The sequence below is a fragment of the Athene noctua genome, chromosome 12 (assembly GCF_965140245.1).
Source record: "Athene noctua chromosome 12, bAthNoc1.hap1.1, whole genome shotgun sequence".
In the NCBI taxonomy this organism is placed as follows: domain Eukaryota; kingdom Metazoa; phylum Chordata; class Aves; order Strigiformes; family Strigidae; genus Athene; species Athene noctua.
Window position 1 is genome coordinate 22,461,113 of NC_134048.1, and position 12,377 is coordinate 22,473,489.

General features: G+C 41.8%; 1 protein-coding gene across 4 annotated transcripts in view; it reads right to left on the reverse strand.

The window, feature by feature from the left end:
- Positions 1 to 427: 427 nt before the first annotated feature.
- The window catches only part of P4HA2 (prolyl 4-hydroxylase subunit alpha 2), a 30,387-nt gene continuing 18,437 nt past the window's right edge, over positions 428 to 12,377 (reverse strand). The window contains exons 10-16 of one of the 4 annotated variants that reach the window (XM_074916132.1): positions 8,452 to 8,522; positions 8,119 to 8,218; positions 6,932 to 6,985; positions 4,372 to 4,437; positions 2,203 to 2,271; positions 1,698 to 1,794; positions 428 to 950 (exon numbers count right to left, since the gene is read on the reverse strand). In XM_074916132.1, the coding sequence (XP_074772233.1) occupies positions 880 to 950; positions 1,698 to 1,794; positions 2,203 to 2,271; positions 4,372 to 4,437; positions 6,932 to 6,985; positions 8,119 to 8,218; positions 8,452 to 8,522 (528 nt within the window). In that variant the 3' untranslated portion in view covers positions 428 to 879. Of the gene's footprint in view, positions 951 to 1,697; positions 3,206 to 4,371; positions 4,438 to 4,505; positions 4,566 to 6,931; positions 6,986 to 8,118; positions 8,219 to 8,451; positions 8,523 to 12,377 lie in introns of those variants that run through there. The other 3 variants (XM_074916133.1, XR_012634416.1, XM_074916134.1) reach the window with 3 other exon arrangements.

Genomic DNA, 12,377 nt, shown 5'->3' on the forward strand with positions numbered 1-12,377 from the left:
TCAGCCAAGATGCCTACTTTTAAGAATCAAGACTGTCAAAAAACTTGAAAGGCTTCCGATTTTTTTTTTTTTACCTGCATCAAAACCAGATAGTACCCCACAAGAGAAGAGTTACCACCACAAGGAAAGGCTTCTCAAGTGCAATACTGAGATCACAGTTGCTATTGGTGCAAGATGTGCAGCCTGCCTGCTCCCAGGATACGTTAGCGTTTCAATACACAAATTAAACATTTCCAACCTCAGTAGAGAGGGCAACAGCTCTGTGTCATGTGCTGGAGCCTTAAATAAAACACTGCCCAAACCCATGACATTTTCCACAGAAAAAAGGGCAACAAAGCAACAGACTTGCAACAAAGAAAAAGGTAAAGGCCCACTGCTCCCTAAAACCTGTTAAGGACACAGAATAGAGAGAATCACTTTACGGAAGGAACATTTATTTTTGTTTTAAAACTTGTGATCCATAGAAATACAATAAAAATCAACATGTACACAAAACTTTAAAAACAACAAACTTTGGTTCCAAGAAATATTTAACATCTAAATCTTCTGAGGTACAGAAGGCACAAGACCAGGCACCCAAACATACTGAATCACCCACAGCACTGTTTGCACCACTAGTACAGAGAAAGTTGGGATGGTGGAAGCAGGTCAGAGGAGGATGGCAGGTGTGCGGGGACCATGGAAATAACAGCAACCAAAACACAAGTATGTGTACAATGCCATTTACTTTCTTTCACAAGTGTTACATATTTCGTTGTCCTTTTATGATAAAGTGCCAGGACTCTTGGAGAAAAAGATGGATCATTTCTTAGAAATGAACTGGAACAACCAACAGTAGAAAAGGAGACAGAGAAACAAAGGCCTGCAGCAGGTTGGGTTTCAGTCAACCTCTGTTCTCCCACAAGGTCTTAAGAATTCATTTCCTCTTTCATGAAACCATTTGTTTGAAACTGTGGAACAAGGATGTGAAATTAGTTACCCGCCACATAGCCAGTGCACGTATCACCACAACCCAGATGGTCACCTCAAGTAAAATCTCATCTCTCAGTCTGAGCATCCCTGCTTACACCTCTACCCATCCAGTGGGAAAGACATGGGAAGATGCAAAGGGCCAGGGAAGAAAGAATCTTTCAAGTTGCACCATTCTGGGGCTAACAGTGAGGGGGCAGTGTATTCTGGGCCTGGCATCATTTACAGATCAGCACCCTCTGGTGCTCCAAGGGAACACCTTGGAGCCTGGGGGAGGTGGCTATGGGAAAGGACAACAAAGCTTGAGCAGCTTTCAACAGTTAGCAGAAATCCCCAGTGTCCAGACATTCACATTTACCCTACAAGGAGCTCCCCTCCTTCTGCAGTTAAAGTGATGCACAAGTCTTTGTAGGAACAGACCCGATTCTAGCCGAGTGATAATTCAAGTCACCCTGATGCTGATACACTACACAAACTCGGTGATATTCTTAAACATTTTGTGCTGTCATTGACAAAAAAACCAAACTCACTAGAAAAGCTACAGCTGAACAACACAGCTGCCTAATACTACATAATGTTGATGGTGGGAGGTTTTAATATGGCCAAATGACTCCAGTAGTTGAAATAACACCAGGTTTTAAAATGGTGTTGTAAGGGTTCAGTATATCACCAGTTTTCACACACATGAAGCTTCCTTCAGGTTTTGTTCCTAAAGGAGTATTACTTACCCCATTTACATCCTACTAGTACTGGACAAGCTGCATGCCTTGTTCTATAATCGCCCTCGCCACTTCTGAAAAGATTGTACCAAAACACTGCTGTTCCCTGAAAAGTGAAATTGGATCTGGATTAGTCAGAACCTAGGCAGTATAATTATTCACGTTAGAGTAAGGGGGGAAATGTCTCTTTTGAAGCACTTACACATAGGCCACCACTGACAGCATGGGAAAAAACCCCTTAGTCCCACTCTAATTCAGCTGTGTTCAGAGGAGAGAGGAGTTCTACCTGAACACGTTACAAGAGCTCGGCACAGAAACCATTCACATTATACACTGTAAAACAGAGGAAGCAGCCCTGCAGTCTACAAGATCAGGCCCAGCTGCCCTGATACATAACCAAGCTGCAATGAGCAGCACTTTGTCACCTCAGCTGACAGAAACAGATGCAGGACTGTACTGAGGAAGAGACAGTAACAGCAGAGCAGAGAAATCAAGCAAAACAAACAAACTTTACCTTTTTGGGCCATATTGCTGCCCCAAAATCTGGGAAAACTGTAGCTCCTCCAGCTTCTACATCACTCATCTGAGAAAACAAAGTCCACAAACTCTGTCCATTCACAACACATTTTGTACATGCAGTCCCACGAGCTAAAGTGCCCCAAGCCCTAACAGAGATTACTCCTCGCACCCCTGCACGAGGCACTGAGGAGGAAAAGGTGCACTTCAGCCAGCACAGACTGCAAGGTAACAGGACCTGCTACTGAAGGCTTTCACTTTAGCTGAAGGCTTTTATTCAGCACTTCATCTAGATTATACACAACCTAGTGCACAAACAGTTGGCCATACAGAGTTGCGTACCTGCAGCGTTAATAAGCCAGTACTCTAGAACAAGGGAGAGGACTTCAGAGTAAAATCAGTTTCAAGAATTTCATTCCAGTTTATGATCCAATTAGGAAAACAAGCGTCTGTTAAACCACATGTTTCCTCATAAATTGAAACCACGTCTTTGGAACTGATTTTCGTAATTTAGTTTATGCATCTTGGTCAACCACTTCAAAAAAAAACTATACAAACTATTAGAAAAACCTCACTTTCTGCACTGTTTCTGAGCTGTTCACCAGCGATGTTACGCCACTTCAAGCTTTAACACAGACAGCTACGTGGCTCTAGAGAAAAGCATGCATCTTTATGCTTTGCTCTTCTGCACTGCAATGAATTTAACCCTACTGAATTCATCAGTAACAACAAATTCACTATGAATTCTAGACTCGATCCAAAACCCACCAAAATTACTGGAAACACTCCCAATTAGGAACAGAAAGTCTTTCCACTGATTTCAGTAGGTTTTTGATCAGATTCTAATAAAAAGAAACAGATGAGTCAGATCCAGCTCCCACCAAATTTAAACAGCAGAGCTACTATTAACACACTCCCCAAGTCCCCACAGTCTCCACTGTAACTTGGATTTCTGTTTAAAGCAGATGTTGTTACCCCTCTGGTGTCCTCTTGCTTGGTACCTACAATAAAAGGGCATGAGATGCCGTAGGTGCACAGGTTTTTGCCCCTTCCAACTAGAAAGCGTGTGCATGCAACTTTTTCAAGTTAATACCTACGTCTTAGCAACACAACCACTTTTTTTTTTAGTAAGTGTGTTGGTACACGTATATGTTCTACACAGGACATACAAGGGTGAATTGCCTTTGACCATGTACAACTGGCAGAGAATAAGGTGCATATCATTCGCTCTAAATCAAGGCTTGCCCAAAAGCCTGAGAAAAACAAAATACAGATTGAGACAATTTAAAATTAAAGCCTCTTACGAGCAGACTATTTCACAGCTACCTTTCTTATGCTGATTCTTGTTTTGGAGATTGCTTCCTCCCCCTGCTGTATCAAGTGGAAAGTATTTCTGGTTCTGGTTTGAGCTGCATTTCACACCCAGAATACTAGCCCAGCCATAAATATTTCAGAGTTTTAAATTTGAAGTTGTATCACTCAAAAGTTAAACACAGATTAGGTAATTACTGATATATATAGGTTGATATATAAAATATTGTCAGAAGACCACTGTGAAAACATTAGGCCACTAGTATGAGTTATGTTTGATTCCAGTGTACATGATCTGTAGGCTGTATAATGCATGCAACTAAGGAATCTTTTCAATCCTCCATTTGTAACCCAGTTGTGCCAACTTTATTAGCCATGTCTCCTCCATCTGCTGAAGCATCAGCTATGCCAGAGTAACTCCAGCTTCAACAAACAGGTAAATGGAGGCTGACAGACCACAACATCAAGTGCCGTCAAACAGTGGTGGAGGAACATGACTATCTGACAGTAAGTGGCTGATAGTCAAGTTCTCAGTGCACCACAGGATTACCCCAAGCACTCGCCTTTGAGAAATATGCCAAATTCTCCTCTCCCACCAACAGGAATCCAATGAAGTCAAAGTTTTCATAGTAGAGTGGCCAAAAGGGGAAGCTGAGCCCTACATTCCAATTTTCTGCTCTGAGGTTAAATACCACCAGAATTCTACCCACTCAGATGGGACAGCACCTGATGCTGCAAAACTAATGAAACCCCTACTTCCAGATGCCAGGGAATCTCTACAAATAACCAACTGCACAAGCTGTAAACAAGATGCTGCTAAAGTTATACTCAATGCATAAAGGATCATCATACTTACATAGTTTAAAAAAGTGGCCACACGATTTCCAGTCCCTAACCGCTTGAAAGCATCTGGCTCATCTTTCTATAAAATTAAATGAGAGTAACTGCAAACTTCAAGCTCATGGACAGCAGACAAACAGAGGTACTTACATAGTTAAGAAACGTCGCTAGCCTATTTCCTTCCGATTTGAGTGTGCTGTCAAAGGGTCGCTGTAACAGACAACAACTTTAACCCAAGTTCCAAACAGGCTCACACTAGAGTTACAGATGTGTAGCTCTGCAGAGAGATCCTTAAGCCCAATTTAAAGAGTTGGGATAGAAAAGGGACAAATCAATACAGGGCAATATTGAAGCCATTACAAGTTGCAGCCAGGGTGCATAACTGCATGCACACAGCACTCAGAGGCTATAAGGAGAAGGAGCACTGAAGCAATTCGTAGGGCAGAGTAGAAGCAATGTTTTCAGGGCCTGTGGCACTGAAGTTGTCCAAGTAAAGTTAACAATGCACTATTACTATACTAGACACTGATCCAACGTCAACAGCTGGGGCAAATATGAACAACTTGTCTTCAGTGGGCTTTAGATAACACATTAGATTCTCATAAATGTACTAGTGACTCAAAGAAATACTGTCATGAAAAGAAAAATAATGCAATTTTTGCCAGCAGGCAAAATTCCAGAATAGCAATAATCAACTGCTTTCAGGTGGTTGCCTGTCTAGGACTAAGGACCACATCAAAAAGATCAAATTGTCTTTACTCTCTAGGAAACATTGAGTTTTGTTGAAGTATGAGATAGCACTGGTGTCAGTTTAAAAGTGGAAAGAACATCTAGATTACCAATGTCTCTCCTCCCTTAAAAGAAATGTAATTAAAAGTTTATTTACATTGCTAATTGTCAGGAAGTAATTTCACCCAGGAGATATTAAGGTGCACTCTTCTACACAAAGCCAATAATCTTTAACATTTGAAAGAAAAGAAGAAAATCAGCATTAGAAAAGAAAAACCACAGCCACCATCTCAAAGACGTTATCGTTCAATCTACTTAAATTTACTTCTTGAAATATACTTCTTTTATGAACCCATTTCAGGAAAGACAACTCTTGTGTCTGCATATGCAAAAATCAGTCCAAAAGAGCCACCATTAGAGCACTGAGAGGGGTATTCCCTGGTTTCTGCCCCCACTGCCAAATCTGGGTCCAGCCAAGCATTTCTGAACTTCAATAGATTTCTCTAACTTCTGAGCAACCAATAAAACCTCAAAATTGTAATACGCAACTATTAATGTGGCCCTATTTGAGAACTGAGGGGAATAAAAAGCTGGAAGGCTGATCAGGAGATGGGGAGATACGACCTGCATTTCAGTACTGAGATCTGTGATGCACAGAGAGCCTGGAGGACCAGTCCAAAACTATGGCAAATCCTGCGACTGCCTTGCCTTAACTGGTGACTGCAGCCAAGGTTATGTTCCAAGTGGAGCTCTGCCCCAGCTGCCCGATCCAAAAGTAAAGTCCACCCTGGCCAATCCGATGGCTCAAGTCCTCGAGTTCAAAGGCTCTGAAGAGAATTTAAGAGCATTTGCTTGACTCAGGAAACGAAGCAGTCTTTAAGTTAATGGGAAAATTCTCTCAACAGGCCAAAGCTAACGAATATGAGCTTCCACAGTGTGGAAGTTCAGGATTTTTTTTTTATTTTTAGGGGTTTTTTTTAAAGAGTGCTAAGTTGGGTGGCTCCAATTCTGCACTCAATTATTGGGTTGCGCTCTGGCTGTGGCAATCCCTTCTACCAGATAAAACCACCGGGACAGCCTGAATTAAGCCAGATTCCACTGAAATGCTGCAGTTCTACTGAAAACCAAGGCATCAGATGGATTTTACATTTGAAATGACCAGCCACCATAGCTCTTCAGTATGATTAGCATGTTCATAAACCCTGGGTAAGGGTAAAAGTGAAGATTCTGTTCTTTTTCTCCCCAGCTATCTGCCAGGTAGAGCCCTCTAGTGCCTAGTGTGGATCCAGCACCCACCAGCTGGAAGTTCTGCCCTTCTGAACACCAACCCAAACCCTCTTTGGACCCTACAGCTACAGCCACACCAAGGGTTTTGCCAGAAGGGCTGGATGATCCACGAAAATTTCCATAACGGCTACTTTTTTGGAGGGAGGTGGAAGGATGTCTCCTCCCCAACCAGCTCCTGCCAAGGGCTTTAAAATATCCAAAGGAGGACTGGGACAACCTTGCTGAACTCAAAAGCTGGACAGAACAACACAGACTCGCAACCCAGGGCTTACAGACCTCAATTTTCAAATAAAGAAATGGAAAGAGCATATTCAAGTTCTGCATGACTACCCTTTAGTGTCTCTACGCTGTGCAGAGAACCAAGGTGACAAAGATAAGCAGGCAGGTTTGTCCATTGTTCTCTTGAACTTTCAGCAGAGAAGGCAGTGCGAAGGCTTTTCAAAAGTCATCATCCACCCATGCAACAGGGCTATATGGTAAGTGTTTTAATAGAAAACAGTTTTCTCAAAACAAACCGTTCCCCCCACCCCACTGAGAAATAACTGAAAGTGTGATCTTACCCTAGAAAAATCAAAGTGTGGCTCATACTGCCCTCCCATTCCATAGTTGGCCACCTACAGTGTGGAAGAAGAAAGCATAAACATCCATTGAACTGCAAGAGACTGCTGCAGAAGGTAACGTTCACTCTCAAATCCAAGATGTGCTTTGAGAAACAGCACTCTGTGGCAAGACTTATCTACAGCACACTTAATTTCTTTTTATATTGCCGGAAATGAGGTATGCAGATGAGAAAAAAAATTAAGTGCTCCTTTCTTTTCATAGTTTAAGGGTTTTGCCGAGAATATTTCTCAGGGCCAAACGTTTCTCAACGGCAGTACTCTACTGATCACTACAAAACCCCGTTTAACATGAATTAGCAGCAATATATTTACCACTCTTGCTCCCTCCTCTGAAGAGGGAGCTGAGTACACATAGTTCTCTAGTACATGCATCCAAACTAGGAGACTGAAGCAGATTCTGTGTCACACATGTACAATCCGTTATAGACACATCCATCCCAGAACACGGAAGGCTCAAAGTAGCTTAAAAGCATCACTTTGCTTAATCTGAGGATCACATAACATCCAATTTTAGTTACTCCGAGGCTGCACTTAACATGTCTCCGAGATCAGTGCACCTGGTTTCTGTGGATAGCCAGTACTAACAGTACTTCAATCGGGCTCTAAAACAGGAATTCAAGGAGCACGGAGGAAGAGAAGCAGTAAACAGGCTAAAGTACAGCTATTCCGGCAGTGCTGTCCCACTCGCCTGCCTGTCCCCAACAGACAGCCAAAGATCAGAATTCATATGAGAATACAGCAGGGCTATGAGAAGTATGAGTCTTTCAAAGGTTCAGCTAGGAAGGAGGCTCAAGTTTTGCAAACTTGAAAAGAAGTGGTGGACATTTCCCCTCAAAATAAACTGGTAAATCAAATTCCTGCATAGTTATCTTTTATTTCTTTGATATGTCCACCCTTCTCTGCCTGGCACAAAGGGAAAGCATCTACCTGCCAGGTCCTTACGGCCAGCAGCAGCTGGGAACAACCCACACTACTCAAACATCTTAACTACCCTGTGTGCAGAGTCAGACACAGAACCCCTACGAGGGGCTGCCTAAGAGCCAGACTAGGTTTATATCTGCATAAGCACCAGACCACCCTGACCAGCAGCTTATTTTACCAGGATGAACTCAGATAAGTGCACCAACCTGCAACAGTTCAGCTGTTTTCACTGTTAACCCAGTGATCTGCTGCATTCGTTGATTCACCTTGGCCACAACAGGATCATCATCTTCTTCCAACCATGAGCTGGCAGAAAGGAAGGATTGAAACATGTTATTTTAGAATACCAACCACAACCACCCGTATCCCGAGGCAGAAGGATTGTTCTGCCCTCAGTCAGATGGCTAAAAGCCATTTACCACGCATTTGTTGTGCAAGCTTTTGCTACATGCAAAGCAGTTCCAAGTTTTCAGCTGTAGGTAGCAGATGACAGCTGTTAAGCACAAAAACCTTAAAGCTAAACTCTTCTCCGGGCTTACCTTTTTGATACCCTGTAGCTAGCCACTGTAAGGACACCGGTTTTGGGATCACGTACTGTGGCTCGTGCCAGCTGTGTCAAAAAAATCCCAAGCGGGAAGAAACACATCAACTACAGGTTAGAAAAAAAATTTCTCTCATCTTAACCAAAATCAACACCTGATTTGTCCAACTTCGATATATCACTGGATGAAAGTTACGGCTCCAAACTCGCATTTCAGTTTCATGCTAGAACAGTACATGCAGAAATACAAGTGCAATCCATCACCTGCATTTGATCCTGGAAAAAGTCTGACTGCACAAGCCATAATATTTATTAAATCCATGAGTACTGCTTACTGAACAGGTTTAGAAAAAAGGGGTGGTTTTTTTTTCAACAGCTGGAGTCAATATTAGCAAGAGAGAACAAAAACAAAAGTTAACAACTGATGAAGCCCAAGTTCTTGGCAAAGAGAAAAATCATTGGATACTCTGTAAATTTAATCATCCTGCTCCTCATGTGAACTGAAAAAACCCAACCTCATTCTCAGATGAAAAACAAGTGAAAACTTTTATAGGATGAGTTACAAATTACAGGGTAGGCAAATGCAGTGGTAGAAAACTCCTGAGGACAACTCTCAGCGTTACCATGCTCAGATTTTCCAGTTGGAAGATGCCTGGAACATCTAATTCAGAGACAGTTTGAGATACGTTATTACCTTATGAAGGTAACTCTGCAAAAACACAGCTCACCTACACATTTTAAACAGCGAGTAACACACCACCGAATCTGTTGGAAAAAATCTGGAAGTTGGCAAAAGCTGCTCAGGTTTGCTGTGGGGTCAGCAATAGACTCCTACCAGTGTGGCACAACTGGTCGCTTTGGTTTTATACATGCAGCTGAGAACAAGAACTGGGATGCTCCTTTGTTTGACTGTAAACTCAGACCACATTTAAATTTAACCCCTACAAACCACAAACACTTCAAGTCATGCCTCCTTCCTTCTACTTAATTACAGGTCACAGAAAGCCTTTTTATTTGCATTTTCTTCGGAACATGCAGTCATTATTTCCTTCATTTTTCCTCAAATAAGTCTCCAGCCAGCTTTACAATCCATGTCAGCTGTCTTGTCCCTATACGAGAGTCCTTGGCACAGCTGTTGCTGTAATTCTGACTCACTGTTATTTTGTTCTAGATTTCTCCTACATAAATCATGACAGAAGAGCCAGGCTGACTGGATGTTGTCCTTCACTTGTGCAATGAAGCATAGCTTTGGGGATATAATTTAGCTTCCCAAACTTTTCATTCTGCTGCCACTTTCAAGCTTGTGTACGCTTGCTTGATTTCTGCACCTAGCATTTGATCTAAATAAATCCCAACTAAAATAAGCCTGACTACATTCATATCATTCCATAACTCCTCTTTCTGATAGGCAGGCTTCTTCATTTAAGACATATAATCTACACCCCACTTGGTCTAAGCAGCTGATACACATGAGGCTCCCTCCCTCAGGGTGAGAAAGCAGCCTTATAACAGGCATTTGCTAGGCTTTGAAGAATCATAACACACTGCATTGGTCAAAAGATTCCTCCAGTCTTCCTCTTAGAGCCTGCATTTAGTTGGCTTTTCCTTCTGAAATTCTGCACTGCTGAAATCTTCTAGCACTGAATCCAAAGATATTAATTTGTCCCCCTCCACACCACATTTTTGCCTGTTCAGGCATGCCTGTATCACCGGTAACATCCAGAATTTTGGGAATAAGCTTCTCACACTTTCACAGCAGACCCGTCCCAATACTACGCACACCAATAAAGCTAAAAGTTTTCTTGACCCTTCCCAGTCAGCTCTGATGTATTGCCTGAGAAGTTGGAACTACTTTCTGGAACTGGAGTGAAAGTGATTGCATTTTGCAAAACAAGCATGAAAAGCAGCTTGAATACAGCTCCTCTCAATCACGTACAGATGTTGTTTCTCTACAGGAAAAAAAAAAAAGTATTGGCAAGTGTAAACTGCAGATAATGTTGAAGTGCTTGGACCCAAAAGTAGAAATTTCTTGCAAATGCATTTTAGAACAAAGGAAACACTCATCTTTGAGCCCAAAACCAACATACAACTTCAGAGTTCTCTCTGAAAGCTTCCATAATTATAAACTAAAATTTCCTGGTTGAAATTAAGCTATAATTATTAAGGACCATCTTATCACAGGATTTATTTTCCATTCTTTCAGTAGTACTGCAGTAGAACTTAAAGCTATTCCTGCAGATGAGCTATAGACAGGTTTAGCAAAAACAAGAAATTGGTTTTTAATTGAAAACTTTCATCTGAATCTTAAGACTACAGTTTTTACCCTCTTACAGGGACGGATCCCAGTTCTACACAACACAGATTATACAAAGAATTCCTCTGACATTAGTAATAGACACAACTCAGTGAGCAAGACTTAAGACTTTCCATAAAACTCTGAACAAAAAGGGAAAACCAAGCAAAAAAGAAAGCTGCCTTATTCAGAATGTGCTTAATTTGATAAAGTAGATTAAGTGATAGGCTCTATTTGAAAGTTTCCATTTTATCTGAAGCTCTTGAAGTTTTATAGTATGATGTAATAGGGAAAAGTCTCCATTTATGGAGGTGGGAGTCCTCTCAGACAGGAGTGTTCTGCCAACACTCCCATAGCTGGCTGGGAATCCTACAAGTCCAGTTGCACAAACATCCCCAATTATTAATGTGCTCAGGAAGCACCAGTTTCTCAGTCTGTTTTTAACTATTTATCTTTCTAAATGGAAAACACACGCAGAAGGGTAATTCCCGACTGGAATTTTAGTACCACATTTCATAGTAGTAGCAAGCAGAGTGCTGAAATGAACCATTCATCTATAAAAACAGAAGTGTTTTAGTTTTACATGCTTGACAGACCTATCAGAAAAGTGAAGTGTAGCATCTACTACTGACCTCACACTGCCATCCTTCTGGCAGAAAGGAAACAGGAAATTTTACCTCCAGAAAAAAAAAAAAAAATCAGACAAGATAATTACTAGCTTTACATTAGGTGGCTGCTTTTTTATTGTGTGCAGAGTCACTAGAATTCACGCCATGGGCAACAGGTATTGCACCAAGACTAGAATTCTCACTCAAAGCTCCTGCCTTTGAGCTGGATCTACCCTCAGCACACTGAAGCTGTCACATCTGTTTCTCTGCTGCTAGACAGCTGTCTAGGTGGAAGAGTCAGATCTAAAGTGCTCTGGGAGAATGACTGCATTATGCATTCATCCCTACTAGTCCTCCAACCTTCCCCAGTCCCAGATGGGGAATTACTTCAGAGCACAAATGATTTCTCCACTCTGTGTTAACTGCACTGCATTATTCCCAAGGAGCTGTGCGTGGCTGCAGGAGAACACAGTGGTTCCACTCAGGGATGCACTGTGGCACCCTAAAGCACCTCTCTGCAGGTCTAGACTACAGTTTAAAACAGAAGCAGAGGATTCGAGGTTACCCAAAGTAATAAAAACAAACATCTAAGATATTCTTCTGGCACAACTTTAAAGACCCCGTTGTTTCTTCACACTTCTATTGCGATTTGGGCTTTTTAAATTTTGGTTCGAAGTTCAGCTCCATTTCAAAAGGCAGACTTAAAAGTACATTGGACACCTACTCCTATCACTCAGCCAGTCAGTCAGTCATCTACCTTTTCAGGTCTAGTCCCTAGTTTCCTAAAAGGTTTCTAAGCCATTTACTGAGAGCTTTGCATAATTAAGTGCAACAATGCATAAATACCTTCAGGAGCCTGGGCTTTATGGTCCTACATCACCAGGCAGTTTCGAAATCGTTCCCCTGAGGCTCACAGCTGCAGTGTATCATCTGTAGTATGAAACCAGATCTTTCAAATCCTTCGCCTAGTCTTTGCTAATAGAGATTAAAGCACGGAATTAGCAGTCATTAGCGAGATGGAAG